The 15,260-nt window shown below is 39.4% G+C and overlaps 2 protein-coding genes across 3 annotated transcripts in view; one reads left to right on the plus strand and one right to left on the minus strand.

Moving 5' to 3' along the window:
• The window catches only part of CTNNAL1 (catenin alpha like 1), a 57,119-nt gene extending 44,603 nt beyond the window's left edge, over positions 1–12,516 (plus strand). For both annotated transcript variants that reach the window (XM_031589107.2, XM_031589109.2), the window contains 8 exons: positions 4,134–4,171; positions 6,327–6,377; positions 6,479–6,633; positions 7,988–8,036; positions 8,908–8,964; positions 9,100–9,219; positions 11,530–11,613; positions 11,710–12,516. In XM_031589107.2, coding sequence (XP_031444967.2) covers positions 4,134–4,171; positions 6,327–6,377; positions 6,479–6,633; positions 7,988–8,036; positions 8,908–8,964; positions 9,100–9,219; positions 11,530–11,613; positions 11,710–11,871 — 716 coding nt within the window. In that variant the 3' untranslated portion in view covers positions 11,872–12,516. The remainder of the gene's footprint in view (positions 1–4,133; positions 4,172–6,326; positions 6,378–6,478; positions 6,634–7,987; positions 8,037–8,907; positions 8,965–9,099; positions 9,220–11,529; positions 11,614–11,709) is intronic.
• A 390-nt stretch (positions 12,517–12,906) lies between these two features.
• ABITRAM (actin binding transcription modulator) lies at positions 12,907–14,921 on the minus strand. Its single transcript, XM_031589110.2, has 6 exons — positions 14,838–14,921; positions 14,712–14,763; positions 14,287–14,416; positions 13,422–13,498; positions 13,287–13,356; positions 12,907–13,218 (listed from the first exon to the last, which is right to left on the minus strand). The coding sequence occupies exons 1-6, from the start codon at positions 14,893–14,895 to the stop codon at positions 13,084–13,086; spliced, it is 522 nt and encodes a 173-aa protein (XP_031444970.2). The 5' UTR covers positions 14,896–14,921; the 3' UTR covers positions 12,907–13,083.
• Between the last annotated feature and the right edge of the window lie 339 nt (positions 14,922–15,260).

Below are 15,260 nucleotides of genomic sequence, written 5' to 3' on the forward strand. Positions count from 1 at the left end.
TTTTTATTTTTATCAAAAATATTTTTTTTCCAAATGATGTTCTAAATGTAGCCTGACGTGCATCTTGTGGCTGTGTGTTTGTTTCAGTCTTTAAAGTACAATTGTGTACAGATAGAATGTAATATATAACAATTCTGAATGTCTTGTATTTTTTAAGAAAATCACTCAGGTTAAGAAGTTCAAATTCAGTTAAATACAGGGACTTCAGGCTTTTGTGCCTAAGATACAGGGGAAAAAGTAAATCCTTATTCAGGTTAAATGACACTTTATCAATGATATAATACTTCAATTTGTTATTAACATAAAACTTTATCATTTTTAGAGCTTATTTTGGCTGCTTACCTTTCCATTCTTGATTACACAAGCACTTCTTAGGCAATTTGTTGTGAGATCAGTGAACAAGCAACTGCTGGACAGTAGTAGCTCCATTGTTGCTGCTAGATGAATATGTGTCTGAATCTGAAGGCTTGTAAAAGAAAAAGGTGGTGAAATTCAGACTGGGTTTACAATAACTATGGGTAGCACTTGGGAATTCAAGAAATATGTGATTATTATCTTTTTCTTCCACCTTACTCTGGAATGTGATATAAAATATGTAATAATTACTAGATCAGAGATGCTATTGATAGACCTTTTAAGTTCCAGTGTCCTTTTTGTTTTGGGAGCCAAAGTTGTATTAATTTTCTCTAAATATACATTACATTTTATGTAATGTGATAAAGGTATGGTATTACTCTAATTAATATTAATATATTGTAATCCATTTGCAGGGTTGATTATTCTGTTTGTTTTTTTTTTTTCCACGTTTATGCAATAATGACTGATAACCTTTTTATTTGCATGTTTATATGCATGTAAGTACTATTGTAATTATCAAGAGAAGAACCTTGCAGCCACAGCAAAACGTACACTTGGCTTTCAAAACAAACAATTGTTGAATTGGCACAGTGTATTCCCAGCATCTCCTTGTAGTTTGTAACTTCCCATTCTCTTGTGAATATTGACAGCAGATAACAGACGTTTTCCACAAACTGATATTCTCCAGTCTCTATAGAATATTATTTCACAAGGCTTCCCTAATACTGTTGCTTGAAGGAGAGAGAAGAGGATGAGGAGTTGTTGCTGAGCCTGTTAGTATATGCCTAGGCCTGAGTACAGTAAAGGCTGAGGTTTTTCCTGTTAGGTGTAGGCAGATGGGTCTGTCTCAGTGTCTCTTCTTTCTTCAGTCATTCCTTCAGCATGTAGTGTTACATTCCTCTAGGTAAAATATTAAGCATGCATTTATACTTTGTATTGCTTTAGTTACATTTGCTTTTTGTGTTGCCAGAAAGATGCTTAACAGACCTTGTCTCCCTATTTCTTGTCTCATGGCCCAGCCTGCTAAAGGGATTTCTCTCCCTGTGAATCTGGGTTGTTGCATATTAACTGTCAGTTATCTCCTTAGAAGTACCTTCAATCTACTATGTCCACCAGTCTTCTACAAAATTTTCTTCCCTATTGAGCACTATTTTCTCTTTGACAAGACGTAACTCTTGTCAGATAACCTAATTAATAAAATAGACTAAAATATCTATTTGGTAAGAGATTGTAAAGGTTTTGTGAATGTCATTCTCCTCTCCAAATGAAGTGGAGTTTCACAATGTTTTATAAGATTTTATTTTCTTGTAACTCGCGCTACTTGTCTTAATGTTGATGTTGGTAAAAAGTATTTTTATTTTAGACAACAGTGTAAAGTGCTTTATTTATAGTAGAACTGTGATGGTGTGTAATGAAAGATAGAACTACAGGAAGAAGGGTGTGTGTGTGTGTATATTTTATTCTCCTTTGCTTAAAATCTTGTATTTTTGTACCACCAAAATGTTTGGCTTTGTTAGAGAGTACAGAATACTGTTTAAGAGGCAAAATTTGAATGGTAACTAAATGTGCTGGACACATCTAATAAAACAAGCATTTCTATGATTACTGTAGATTCTCACTGTATAAACTTGTCTTCAGCTAATCAATTCCTTGCCTGATATCCCTCTGCACTATGCAGAGCTAGAGAGTGAGGTAGATATGAATTTCTTTTGCTTAATCCAAAATTGCCATTTAATACAGTGGTGAGGAGGCCCTTCCTGCACACTGCATGTCTTTGAAATATTGTGTATCTGGTATGAGCTAAGGGGAGTGATGTAAAAGAGGAGATTTGGTTCTGCTGGTGGAGGGTGGCTGTCTTCTCCTGCTGACTACACAGAAAGCCCAAGATAACTGTTTTAGACAAGACATTTAAATTTGAGGCTCTTGCACTTTGAGGTGAATCACCTAATGAAAGTATTTTTTATTGATCCAGTGTTGGCCTGTCTTCCTCCCCCTTTAGGTGTGGTTTCAATATGTTGAAAAAACTCCTCTGATTGTATTCTTCCTTGTAACTTGATCATAAATGTGAGAGTGATTTCTGGAGATAACAAAAGGTGGGCAGAAAGGAAGATCTGTTCATTTGATTTAAAAGGAGTTAAATGAGCATTACAATTTGGAAGGGCCATAGTTGAATAGGGGATGCAGTTCCTAACTTTAGAGTTCAGACATTAGAATTCTAGAAAGGCATAGCCATCCTTACAGATGAGAAATGGGGTCAAAAGCAACATTTAGAAATTGAGGTTTAGAAATGTGAGTAGAACTATAAGAAAGTGGAATGTAAAGAGTATATAGGAATAGTTTAAAAAAAGATGATTTTCTTGCACACTCCAGAAAAAAACACATTAGAGAAAATAAATGCAGCAGGCAGCAATGAATGACAGAACATAACATGACAGAATCTTTTAATATTTTAGTCTACATCTAGCTTCTAAAATATGGAAATTAAATACATGAAAATTGTGTGTTCTGTTATGGAAACCAAATATTGAATTTGGTTTATTATACCAATGTAGATCTTTTTTCTACTGAAGGAGGATTATCTCTGGTTTGTGTTGGTCTGCTCTGTAAAGAACAATATCTGAGTCTTTTGGAGGGGGACGGGGGAGGAAATGTATGTGTTTTTTTTTTTTTAAAAGTAACATTACAAGAAATAGAGTCAGATCATCTTCTTGCTGAATATAGTCAACAGTTCAATCTTCCAAAACCAAATGAGGGGAATTGGTAGAAGAAGGAAAGCATTGTTTCTCATTCATTTTCTTCTTCCTTTGATTTGGTTGCCATAATTCTGTGTGTTCACCTCTCTTGTGTGTGTCTCCTTTCAGTATTCATCTCATGTCAAAGCTTTCTGGGTTTGGAACTTTCTTTTCAATAGGACACAGTAGGTTTTTACTAGAGAGATATTTTTTTTTATGTTCTAGTAGTTCAAACTTAAGATTATTTTTTTTTCTTGGGACTTCTTACATACATTGTTATATCCCCTTTAATTGATGTGTTGATACAGAGAATGTGATAAATCACTTTTGTCAGTCTTTATTGAGGAATCTGACATGTTTGTGTGTGGGGGTGAAATTAAACCAAATAACTGCATTCTAAGAAAAACAGGCAGTTTGTGCTCTGATAGCTCTTTTTTTCACTTTTTTTTCTCTGTTTCCTTTGCTTGAACTTAGAATGACTGAGAACCTGGGGGATATAGGAAATAATTCAGCAAGTGTGTAAGATGCAATAGAATTCTTTACTTTATAAAATACAGTACAGATGGGATACATGTCGTACGTTATAATGTGAGGGTTTTATTGCTGTTACTTTAGACAGACCTTAGATATCTCTCTTTAGTGGCTTTGCCTACTGCAATTTTTATGCCATCTGAGGCCAAGGAAAGCCTTACATGGAACTACCACGGCATTTGGCACAGGTAGTGATAGCTGCTCAGTCACTGGAGAGAATTTCTTTAGTCAAGATTGCATGCTGGGGACTAGAAATCTGAAAGAGTGAAGCTGTTCAGATATCTAAGTGCCAGTTACTGAGAGCTAAAATCTAAACAATAAGAGGTTCTTGACGTTTCTCTCTCTGGAAGCATTAGATAGAATGGCAATTTTCTGCAGTATCCAAAGAGTTACAGGTAAGTCATTCACTTTTATATAGAGTACTGCAACTTGAGGAAGGCTGAAATAAGTCATGCAGTCCTACTGATTACATTTTGCGTATGAATTTTGGTGTAAATATGTGTGTTCTTCTAGGAGAGAAGCGTGTCTACCTTTCACTGCCTAGACCAGGGGTAAGTTGCTCCTTAAGACTGTTCTATTTACATCATAAGCTATTAACTAGTTGACTTTTCCATATTGCATTTAATGAGGACAAAGAAATAGGTTGGTAACATGCACCTTGACTTGGTGGCTAAATAAAAAACACAGAAAGCTGGAGTAATTAATCACACAGACTTTAATCACTTATTTTATAGGTGAGCTTTATCCCTATTTATTAATGTGACATTTTCAACACATGTTTAATGATGTGTAATAATAAAGGCATTGTTGCTATTAAAACAGTGAGAATACGCTGCAGTGCACTGTAAGATAAGTCTTGGAACTTTGAATTTCTTGTATTGCTGTCTGAACTGACCTATTTTGAACAAATAGATATGTATGAGCATATTTTTTACTCTTCACATAATGGATTATTGTTTCCATATTTGATCCTGAATGCTTATAATGCAGAGGTTTAGTTGTGAAATAATTTATATCCTTAGCTGATGATAATTGATATTACATTGTTTCCGAGAGCATCTCTGTGTTAAGAAACTTAAACCTTGTAATCAGTCATTTATTCATTTGTTAATATTGAATCTTTTTTCTGTGAGGAAGAAGGAGAAGAGTGATCTCAGATTTTACTTTACCTTCCAACCTGTTTCACTCTTTGCTTTCTCTCCTTCAACCTCTGGTGTAGAGGAATTTGGGTGCGAAGTGAACGTCTGTCTCCATCTCCTGCTGTTGTGCAAATCTGTGGCTTCAAATACAATATGTTACTTCTGACCCTTGAAAAGAGAGTGATCCATCATAAATCCAGTCTGTGGGTTTAAATGGAGTATAGTCTTAGACTGAGTGAGCGAATTTCACAGTTGCTAAATACTGAGACTGAAAAATAGATTGGTTCAGTAGCTTCTGTTGGGGTTTTCATCCCTGTGAGCTTGTCCTGGTTTGGCTGAGCTACGTAGCTTCTGAACTTCAGCCAGAACTTAGAGATGCTTTAAGTGACTTTCCCACATATCAGTTCATTTGCCATTTAAAGATGCTTTCAGAAAAATATTGTCCCCAAGATTTAAACAGTTCTGTCTCTAAAAGGTTGCATGGATCTTCCCCAGGATGTATGGAGCTGGGGGAGTCAGTCTGCCCTCTATGGCTGATGCCCAAGCACAGAAGCTATGCTGCACAGAAGCCATACCCTGCACAGAAGCCATGCTGCTCCTGTAGATCCAATTAATTTACTTTGTTACATTTTTTAATTGCAGCTGTGCTGCTTGCTGGTTACAAATGGCATCCCAGACTGTAATGTCCTAGATGAGGGCAGAGCAGTAGGAGCACTTAATGCACTTGTGTATTTTTCTCTATAGTATTAGCTTTCTGAGTGTGGACTATGATTCCCATATTAGTTTCTGCTATTTTTGTGCAGTGACAGCATCAGTATATGAAGCAAAAGCCTGGAACTGCTGCGTTCTCTGAACATGCAAATTAATTTGCAACAGATCAGATATATTGCTGTGTCTATCTGTTATGCAGTTTGCAAGCTCTGCCGTATTGGATATTCTGCTCACGTCAGTACTGCTAATTATCATTTAATCTGAGCCAGTGTTTGGCTTGCAGTCAGACATATTTTGGATAGCTGAAGACTTAAATAAGAGAATGGAAGAAAAAAAAAAAATTCAAAGACTCAGTGTTCATTTCCAGCTAATTCAGCAGACTGACACGGAAGGATCAGTTACGTTGTCATGCCAACATTTACATGTACTCCAGCTCAGCTTGGAAGGTTCAGCTAGTCCCAAGTCACTGATACAGCAGTGTGATATTTGTTGGGAAAATCAGTGCAGCTGTACTTGATTATGACTGTTCAACAGTAACTAGTACTTGGGATTTTGAGGATAAGGGGAAAAGATGGTACTGCATGAGGAAATAGAGGAGAGGCACAAGCCTGAGAATTGTGGAAGAGGTCTTGTCCTCAAAACCTGACTGTGTCTGGAGGTACAGGCCCTGGCTGCACTTCCCATTTCAAAAGGACAGGCAAATCTGAACAGATTCTCAGCTTCTGTAAAGAAGTTTGTGTGAACTGCTGGGAACTCTCCTGCGAAGTCTTAAGTATACAGCCATCTCTTTTCATTTGTTAGCAAAAATAATTATCAATTCTTTTTATTAAAAATTATTATTTTTTGTTTGAAACAGAAGCATAATACAAATCTGAAAACCCTAAAGCCAGTCAAACTAGATACTGAGGTAAGATGTTATCATTTTAGTAAAACTTCTTCCAATTGTTTTTTTTTCTTCTGTCTGGAGAACATGTTTTCATATGTATAAAATATTCTTAACATTTACAGGAACAGGCAAAAATTGCAAAACTTGGATTAGAACTGCATCTTCTCACATCTGATGTGGATTCTGAGACAGAGAAATGGGAGGACCAAGAGAATGAGATTGTGCAACATGGACAAGGCATGTCAAGTATGGCCTACTCCATGTATTTATTCACCAGGTAATGACAGTGTTTGTGGTGTGCTTCAGTGGGGAGAAGAGAAAAAACTGTTTGTAAGAAGTAGGACAATTTTATTTTCAGAGCACAAGTATTTGGACACAGAAAGGAGCTTTAATTTGCAACTTCATGCTTTAACTTTAATGTGATGGACAGTTGGACTGGATGATTTTGAAGGGCTTTTCCAATCTTGGTGATTCTACAGTTCTGTGATTACTTGACATTTCTAAGCTGTTCAATAATACAATAAATTAGTGGGGTTCTGTTTAAGTGCCAAATGTCTGTTTTGTGGCAGAACAACTAATTGTAGATTTCAGGCAGGAAGTGTATTTAATAAGGTTGTTCATAAATATTCTCAAAAGGGAATTAATGAATCGGTATATTACCGTAGATGAGGATCTTTGCTGTATTGAAAGGTGTTGCTCTGAAATTTGCTTTTACAGTGTCAGTCTCTGCAAAGAACTTAGGAAGTAGAAGACCAAAGGTTATGCTTTCTGGGATGGAGTGCTCAGTTAAAATATTTTAAGCATAATTGAGTAATTTGGTTCTGTGCAAAAGCACTTTGGGTTTTACCTACCTTTATGACTTAACTGCCTGTGATCTGCTGTTCACTCTATCCCCTCTGTGTTCATTCTTGTCACTGTTCAAATGCAACTTAGTCACTGTTCTTAACTAACTGTGAAAATTGAATATTCAGTACTTCACTCTTTGCTAGTAGGTTTTCTGTTTTTGATAGTTAGTCGTATTCTGCAGTTGCTAAGATTTTAGCATACCCTCTCTTATTCTTGTGATTTTTTCAGATCCTTTTATGTGTTGCAGAAATGCTTCACTGAAGAAGAGAACAGAGGCTTAGTTTCTGGCACAGGGGAAGGGGAGCATGCAGCCTCTTTTCTAATCAATAAATGAAATCAGATTCCCTTTCAGAACCTAAACATCAAAGAGTGTATCAGTGTACACTTCATTTCAAAGAGAATGGAAGGAAAGTGCTGGAACGTTAGCTGCTGAGAATGTATGGCTACTACAGTGTGCAGGTTTATATTAAGAAAGCTTTGACTGTTGCTTTTTAAACACTCAGAAGTGTTTTTTTACATTTATAGTGCCACATACTTATTAACAGTTATATGAGGCATATAAAGAGATGTAGACAGCCTCTATCAAGAGGATAGATACAGTACAAAATATCCTACAAGGATTTAGGAATCCTTGGTGCTTCCTTTTGGTGCTAAAGACGTGTCTGTATAGTCACCCCCTCTCCTCTCCCCTTGTGTGTGTGAGGGAGTATAAATTGTGCATGTAGCAGGCAAAATATTCTGCAGTCTCTATGTGGCACGTAATTTGTTTTCATTGCTTCCCACAGAGGAGAAGGACTTCTGAAAACTACTCAAGATTTATTTCATCAAGCAGAGGTAATACATTTTTAACAAAGTAGGAGCTAGGGATTATGAATGAAGAACAAAATGCAAATTTAATGCTTTGATTCTTTATACATCAATACAGTGTATCAGAAATTGTCAACTGTAGGTTTTAAGCAGCATAACTCTTGTTCAGGTTATTCCTGAAAGCTCATGTTGCAGTGTTCTTGTAGGTGCTTAATTAAGACAGTGCTACTTTATCTGAGATTCCCGTTCCAATTGGGAAATACAGTCGCCTTTAATGTGATAGTTTTCTTTACTGTGTCACTTAATTCAGTTCCTGATGGTGTTAACAAGTACTCCATCCTAGTCTGAGCAATGGTATTCTCCTAGGGGAGGAAGAAGATAGGGCATGAAGCTGGTGAAGGGTTTGAAGTACAAGTCTTACTAGGAGCAGCTAAGGGAACTGGGACTGTTCAGTTTGGAAGAAGCTCAGGGGAGACCTTATCACCCTTTACAATGACCTTGAATGGAGGTTATGGCAAGGTAGGGGTCGGCATCTTCTCCCAGGTAACAGTGATAAGATGAGAGGGAATGGCCTTGAGTTGTGTCATGGGAGGTTCAGGCTGGATATTAGGAAGAAATTCTCAGAAAGAGGGGTGAAGCAGTGGCACAAGCTGCCGAGGGAGGTGGTGGGGTCACTGTTTCTGGAGGTGTTCAAACCGTGTGGATCTGGCACTGAGGAAAGTGGGGGGAGTGGGTTGGGAGTTGGACTTAATTTTATCTTTTCCAACCTTAATGATTCTAAAAACAAGGGACCAAATAAGGGAACGTCGAATGGCATTACCAAGATGTGTGAACATTTAACAGGAGACTGGTCACAACAAATATGGCTGGGTGTCATTTTTTTTTTTTTCTCTTTCAGATTTTTGCTACAGAAGGAATTAAGCTTGCTTCAGCTCTTCAGGTCTTTTCTGATCAGGTGATGTATGGCAACTAGGATAGACATTCAGCTTACGGCTTCAATGATACTGCTTATAAGCTGCTTGCTTTCTCCATTAACTTAGTAGTGAGTCTGTAACAATGGGTGGTTTTGTTTTCCTAAAATGCATTTCAGGTACATGATGATGACAAATCTTTGCTACTGTTGGAGGCTGAAAAACTGATCCCCATATGCAAGCAGCTCCAGATAACAGCAAAAACTTCTGTTCAGGGTAAAAGTGCTACATTTACAAAGGTAAAGTAAAAATTACCTATGCTTGGAAATCTAACTAGTTTTGAAACACAGAGACTTAGTATTTTGTGGTCCTGATAAAATACAAAACAGATAAACTTCTTGGATTGGCAGAAGGAGGTAAAACTTAAGAAGTACAAAATTATATAATGTTGTGGAAGCATTTAAGCTTTTCTGCTATGCAATACTTCACTGTTGCTGTTCTTTATGAGGAAGAGGAATTTACCTCAAGTTGAAGTACTGTTTTGCTCTCCACATCTTTTGAGAAGCTAATGGGCGAAGTGTAGAGGAAGAACAGTAAGAACTGTTCCTCCTAATGAAAATGTTTTCTCCCATCTCTACTGGTAGCTGTAACCCCAGCCATTCTCTGCAGAACTTTGTGTCAGGAAAGAATGTTTTTCAGCCCTGGTGCAATTGTTTTCTGGACTCTTTTTCCCATTAGCAGAGTGGGGCTTCAAGGAAGTTTATCCTGACCCCATTATTCATGCTGAGAGTTTGAAGAGAGGCAAACTACATGTATGCTGGGTGCCAGCTTGTCAGAAGTATGCAGATGGATAGTTTGGGTAGCATTACTCTTCAGGCCTTCGTGACTATTTTCTTTAGGGAGCATGGATATCCATATTTTATATAATTAGTCCACTGACCACAGACATATCATTAATATCAGGGCAAGGGGAAATGGTTTTAAGTTGATGGAGGGAAGATTTAGGTTGGATGTCAGGGGAAGTTTTTTAGGATGAGAGTGGTAAGGTGCTGGAACAGGCTGCCCAGAGATGTTGTGGATGACCCAGCCCAGGAGGTGTTCAAGGCCAGATTGGATGGGGCCCTGGGCAGCCTGGTCTAGTATTAAATGGGGAGGTTGGTGGCCCTGCCTGTGGCAGGGGGGTTGGAGATTCATGATCCTTGAGGTCCCTTCCAACTCGGGCCATTCCATGATTCTGTAATATTAATGTTTTTTCCCTACCGGTAGCTTATCATGAGCTGGGGAATCAGTATGTAACAGGATTTAGGAAATATCTTTTCTGTTTCTAAAATTACCAAAATTAACACCTTGGTTGAGTTAGAAATATTTCCCAGGACACCAATGCTCCTAGACATCTGTAGGGTGCCATTACTGTGTATTATTTTTTACTGCTGGGGACTTTTGTCAAGGAATTTACATCAAAGTTTTCCTCAACTTACCCACTATCTATAATGGTGAAACTGAGAATTCTCAGCTTGGTGAGAGATGGTATTTATTTTGCTGTAACATACAGAACTTTCATTGAAGAAATGTGAGCTGTAGTTAAGTGTAACTCACTAAGAAAAGACTTCAGTGCTCAAAGTGTATTAATGAAGGTAATTTGTAGTACTGTTGTCATAATTAGTTATTATCTTGTAATTGATGCTTTAGATAAACATAAATTCCAATCCCTGAATACTCTGTTATTAAAATACATGTTGCTTCTCCAAAGGTAGAGTCCATTCTAAGCTGCCTAGAATTTATTCTATTACTTGTTATACGTCCACTTGTACATAGTTGCCATAATGCACTCTTACCATGATAACAATGGTCTACAAATGATAGCAGCAAGTAGAAGCAGAACTTCTTAAGAAGAGCAGTAGGGTATGACCTGTGTGCCTGGGTGTTGGTTTCCCATTAGCTCTGTAAGAGATGTTTCCATTTTGTAGGAGGAACAGCTCAGTTCTGATACCAGCTACACCATCTAAAGGAATCAAACCCGAACTTAGCACCTGAGGGCCGTTGCTTGGTTTCTTCCACATGCTCTAGCTAGACTAAATGGGAGCTCTAGGCTCTATAGGTACATGGTGCTAAAGGCTATCAAATTAATGTTTCTGGACAGCCTAAACTTAATGATCTGTGCTGTGCTTTAGGCTTAAATTCTAATAATTGAATAGTTTTAATGTAACTCATATCAAAGTAAGGCTTCTGTGATGCACTGCTTTCTAAAATCATGCTGAAAGGAAGTTTAAAAAAAAAAAGTCAGATGAAGAATTGTGATCAAGTACACTTAAATAGTGAGAGCATTATTTCTGAGACATATATTACTCTTTTAATATTATTTTTAGCTCCCTCTCCTGGGATGTGCATCATTCTCTTCTCCTTCACAGCTCCTGCCTTGGTTTAACAGAAGGGATGCTGCTGCATTATGAACAATACAGGAAGTTGAGCAGGCTGGCAAAACCTTCAGACTAGAAAAGATTGGATTTGTTTGTCCTTCTATTTTGAGCTTGAAATGAATACAATTTTTGTCTCATGTTGCCTAATGGAAGTGATCAGTGGTCTTACTCAACTGTAACTGTCTTGTATAGGTTGATGCATGCATTCAGAAAACAAGGAATGTGATGACTCTGTTATGTCAACTTCTTCCAGTTTGCAGCAAATTAACGAGAAAGGTGAGTACTTTGTCTGCAGTATTTTAAACTTGGGATTTCTTTTTTGTTTTTTTGTATGTTTGCTTACTTTTTACAATACATTGTCTTTGTATACAGAATAAAACAGGAAATGGCTATCTCAAGCCTGCTCCCCCATGGAAAGAAGGCAGAACACAAACCAGTACAAGTGCACACGCTCCAGAAAGGAGAGTGGAGATGTTTGGTATCAAGTCTTTGGAAAATCACGTAACTAAAATGACATTTTTAGAGAGCAAGTAATTACAGCACTTAGAAATTGCAGAAGCTCCATTAGGGAAAATAACACTTGCTGAAGTTTCAACTTTGCTTTCATTTGTTGAAAGTCAAACCAGGTTAATTTGAATTAAACCTATTGACCTTTGTCACATCTAATAGATGTCCCGTTACTTAACAATGACAGCACCAACTAGTGTAATCATTATGTATTTTCATAATGTGAATGAATTTCCTACGCTCACTGTTGATACTGGTTTTGTAATTAATGCTTACGAATGTCTTAATGGATGTTTCAGCCCAAAGATGCTGCTAACAGACCTTTCACGTAAAGAATCCTATGCTCTATGTAACACTACTGCTGATGTTTGTAAATCCTCTCTGGCCCAATTCAGTCTATGGATTTATGAAGCCTATTCAGGAATGCAGTCTGAAAGGTTGTGGCCTAAAGCACTGAAACATTAGAGTTATACCTACAATGAAGTTGAGTCCTAAGAAAAAACACTCTTGGGAGAGCTTGACACTGAATCTTAGTTTTGTTGACATTATTCATATTTCCAAAGTGTACTTCTAAGTGATTAAGACTCTTGATTGAAACCCTTTTTCTTTCACTGTCTCTTTCTGTAGATGGCAGTTATTACTTCCTTTATGATTAAACTTTATTGAACAGAATTTGAATTGCATGTAGAATTACTGAAGTATCACATGTAGACTCTACATTGCAGCATTTAAAACTGAAGTAAATAGATACTGATTATGAGAAACCTCTGTAAAAAGGGCATTATTTGACTTCAGGATGCTAGGAAACGTAATCTGGTGTGAAATGCTTGTTTTCAAGGTTATCTGCTCATCATAGGCAAGCTCCTATTGCATTTTATTTTCAATTCACCTTTGTCAATAGTACAACTAATACAACATGGGGCCAAATTACCCAACAGCTCAATTGTGCTTTTTCTCCATGCATTACGTTTGCATTGAGCCAGGAGCAAAGAGATCCCTGGAACACAAACACTCTCCAAAATTGATCTGTGCTTATGTAAAAAATGTGTAGTACTACAACTGTGGGAGAAATCAGATTTTAATATACAAACTACAAACTATTTTGCCTGTTTCATACAAGAATAAAACAAATATGTCAAGTTCTACTTTTACAAGTAGATACACAAACCTTTCAATGCCATGAAAGTTACAATGTAAAAGCAGCTTATTTAGCATCAAACACAGCTGCTGCCTGTATAATTAACTTCCTGAAGAAGAATTCTGACGTTTCAGTAAAACTTCCTTGTATTCTTCTGGTGTCAGAAGCCCATGAGTTATGCTCTTGCTCTCTTCAAATTTGGGTAGAACCACTGCAATGTATCCCTCAGTTGATGGCTGAAATGGAGGAATGATGTTAGCACTGAAGTAGTAAAATAAAGGCTAAAAGCTAAAAAGCTGCTCACCTTTTCTTGCAGAAGTGCGGGATTGCTAAGAATGTTTTCATTCACTTCTATCAGTCGCCCTCGTATACAACTGCAGAAGTACTGAGACTCAGTAAAAGTGCGCAGTATGGTGGGGGGAGGTATACAAATCCTTACCTGTAAATGGTATATTCTTTACCATCTGATGAGGATATCCTGCAGAGTGGGGCAAGTTCTGTTAAAAACTGAGCTCCCTGCATGTGGAAAAAAATACATATATGTTTCTAATTATCCAGCTCTTCTTACAGTTCCATAAACATCAGCAACAACACAAGTTGGTAAGTTACAGAACAAAGCAAGGACGTGTGATGGCTACAGATCATTATGGGTTCCATGGTTATATTTCCTTACAAGAATGGACACAGAATCATAGAATTGCTCAGGTTGGAAAAGACCACAACCTAGCTGTACTACCCTAACAACCCTCTGCTAAATCATGTCCCTGAGCACCAATCCAAACAGTTTTTAAACACATCTGGGGATGGTGACTCAGCCACCACCCTGGGGAGCCTATTCCAGTGCTTAACAACCCTTTCTTGTAAAGAAGTTTTTCCCGATCTCCAACCTAAAATTACCGTGGTGCAACTTGAGGCCATTTCCCCTCATTCTGTCACCTGTCACAGACCAGAAGTCTGCAATTATAGAAAGCCAACAAAACAATCCCCAAATCCTTGGCATTTCATGAAAACAAGTTTGTATCTATTAAGGGATATTTAAGTGTCTCTGTATACTATACAAAATTGATTTAGCAGAGACTGCTAGCAGCTGTTTGAGCAACACTGGCATCCCTCAGTGCTTCAGAGCACTGTTACCCCCGGGCTGAGGGTCTCTCTCTTTAAATCTGAATACAATTACCTGCAGAGGGCTGAAAATAAAAAGGATGGGTCACTGCCAGGGGTCAATCTGGGAAGGAGAGAGGGTCTCAGGCAGTGAAAAAGAGACAGACAAGAGCTAACCAAATCAGGAAGCCTCACATACATACCCTTTTGGACTTCCCAGACACTTTATTCTGAAGCCTGCTACAGTTGGGACTGATTTGGTAATTAATGCTTGTAATTGTTCTTCCATGCTGAAGAAGAGGGTGGGCTTCTGCCAACGTGATGACGCAGATTCTGCAACAGGAATGACAGTTACCGTGCGGTAGCGGTGCAGAGCCATGCCCCTGAGCGCTAGGACCACCTCCGGCGCCGTCTCCGCCCGCACCCGTAGATAAATACCTACAATCAGGCTTCAGCTGCGGGCATCGGGCCCGGCGTCACCCCCGTGCCCCTCGCAGAGCGGCGGGGGCAGCGCGGGCGCAACGCGAACCGACGGCCCCGAGGCCGCCCCGGCCGCGCGACGCCGCCAGAGGGCGCCGGGCCCGGGGGAGCAACACCCCGACACCGCGCGCCCCGCCCGCCAACTCGCCTGTTGGAGTGCTGCAGCACGCAGAAGTCCTCGCACGGCCGCCCCTTCACGTCTGCGAGAGGCCACAAACACGGGTGAGGGTGACGCCCCGGCACCCTCCATCCCGCCCGCCCGGCCGCGCCGCACCTGCCTTGTACCAGCGCGTGAAGTACCGCGCCGCGCCCCACGCCTCGGCCGCCGCCATGCTGCCGCTCGCACGGCGCACGCGCGGCCCCGCCCCGCGCCGGCAGCGGTTCCGGCCGCGCGGAGCGGCGCCCTGTCGTGGCTGCGCGGCGCCATCGCGCGTAATTAAAAGCGTGCTCCTGAGGCGGGGAAAAGTGGAAGAACTAACGCGGTGACGGCCCACCTGCGGTACTGCGTCCAGGACCCCAGCACGAGGAGCTGCTGGAGCGGGTTGAGAGGAGGGCACGATTCTGCTCAGGGAGCTGGAGCGATGGAGGCAGGCTGGGGGAGCTGGGCTTGTTCAGGGCAGAGAGGGCTGTGGGAAAGACATCATTACAGCCTTCTGCTACTTAAAGGGAGCTTATAAACAGGAGGGAAATAGGCCAT

The sequence above is a fragment of the Phasianus colchicus genome, chromosome 3 (genome assembly GCF_987193195.1).
Source record: "Phasianus colchicus chromosome 3, bPhaCol1.hap1.1, whole genome shotgun sequence".
In the NCBI taxonomy this organism is placed as follows: Eukaryota; Metazoa; Chordata; class Aves; order Galliformes; family Phasianidae; genus Phasianus; species Phasianus colchicus.

What these genes read in the sequence shown, in the direction of transcription:
- ABITRAM (XM_031589110.2), bottom strand. Translation starts at nt 14,895, where the DNA reads ATGGCGGCGGCCGAGGCGTGGGGCGCGGCGCGGTACTTCACGCGCTGG. An exon ending in CACGCGCTGGTACAAGGCAG is followed by an intron (nt 14,764 to 14,837) that starts GTGCGGCGCGGC and finishes GGCCTCTCGCAG; the next exon opens with ACGTGAAGGGGCGGCCGTGC. An exon ending in AAAGAATATACCATTTACAG is followed by an intron (nt 13,357 to 13,421) that starts GTAAGGATTTGT and finishes GTACTTCTGCAG; the next exon opens with TTGTATACGAGGGCGACTGA.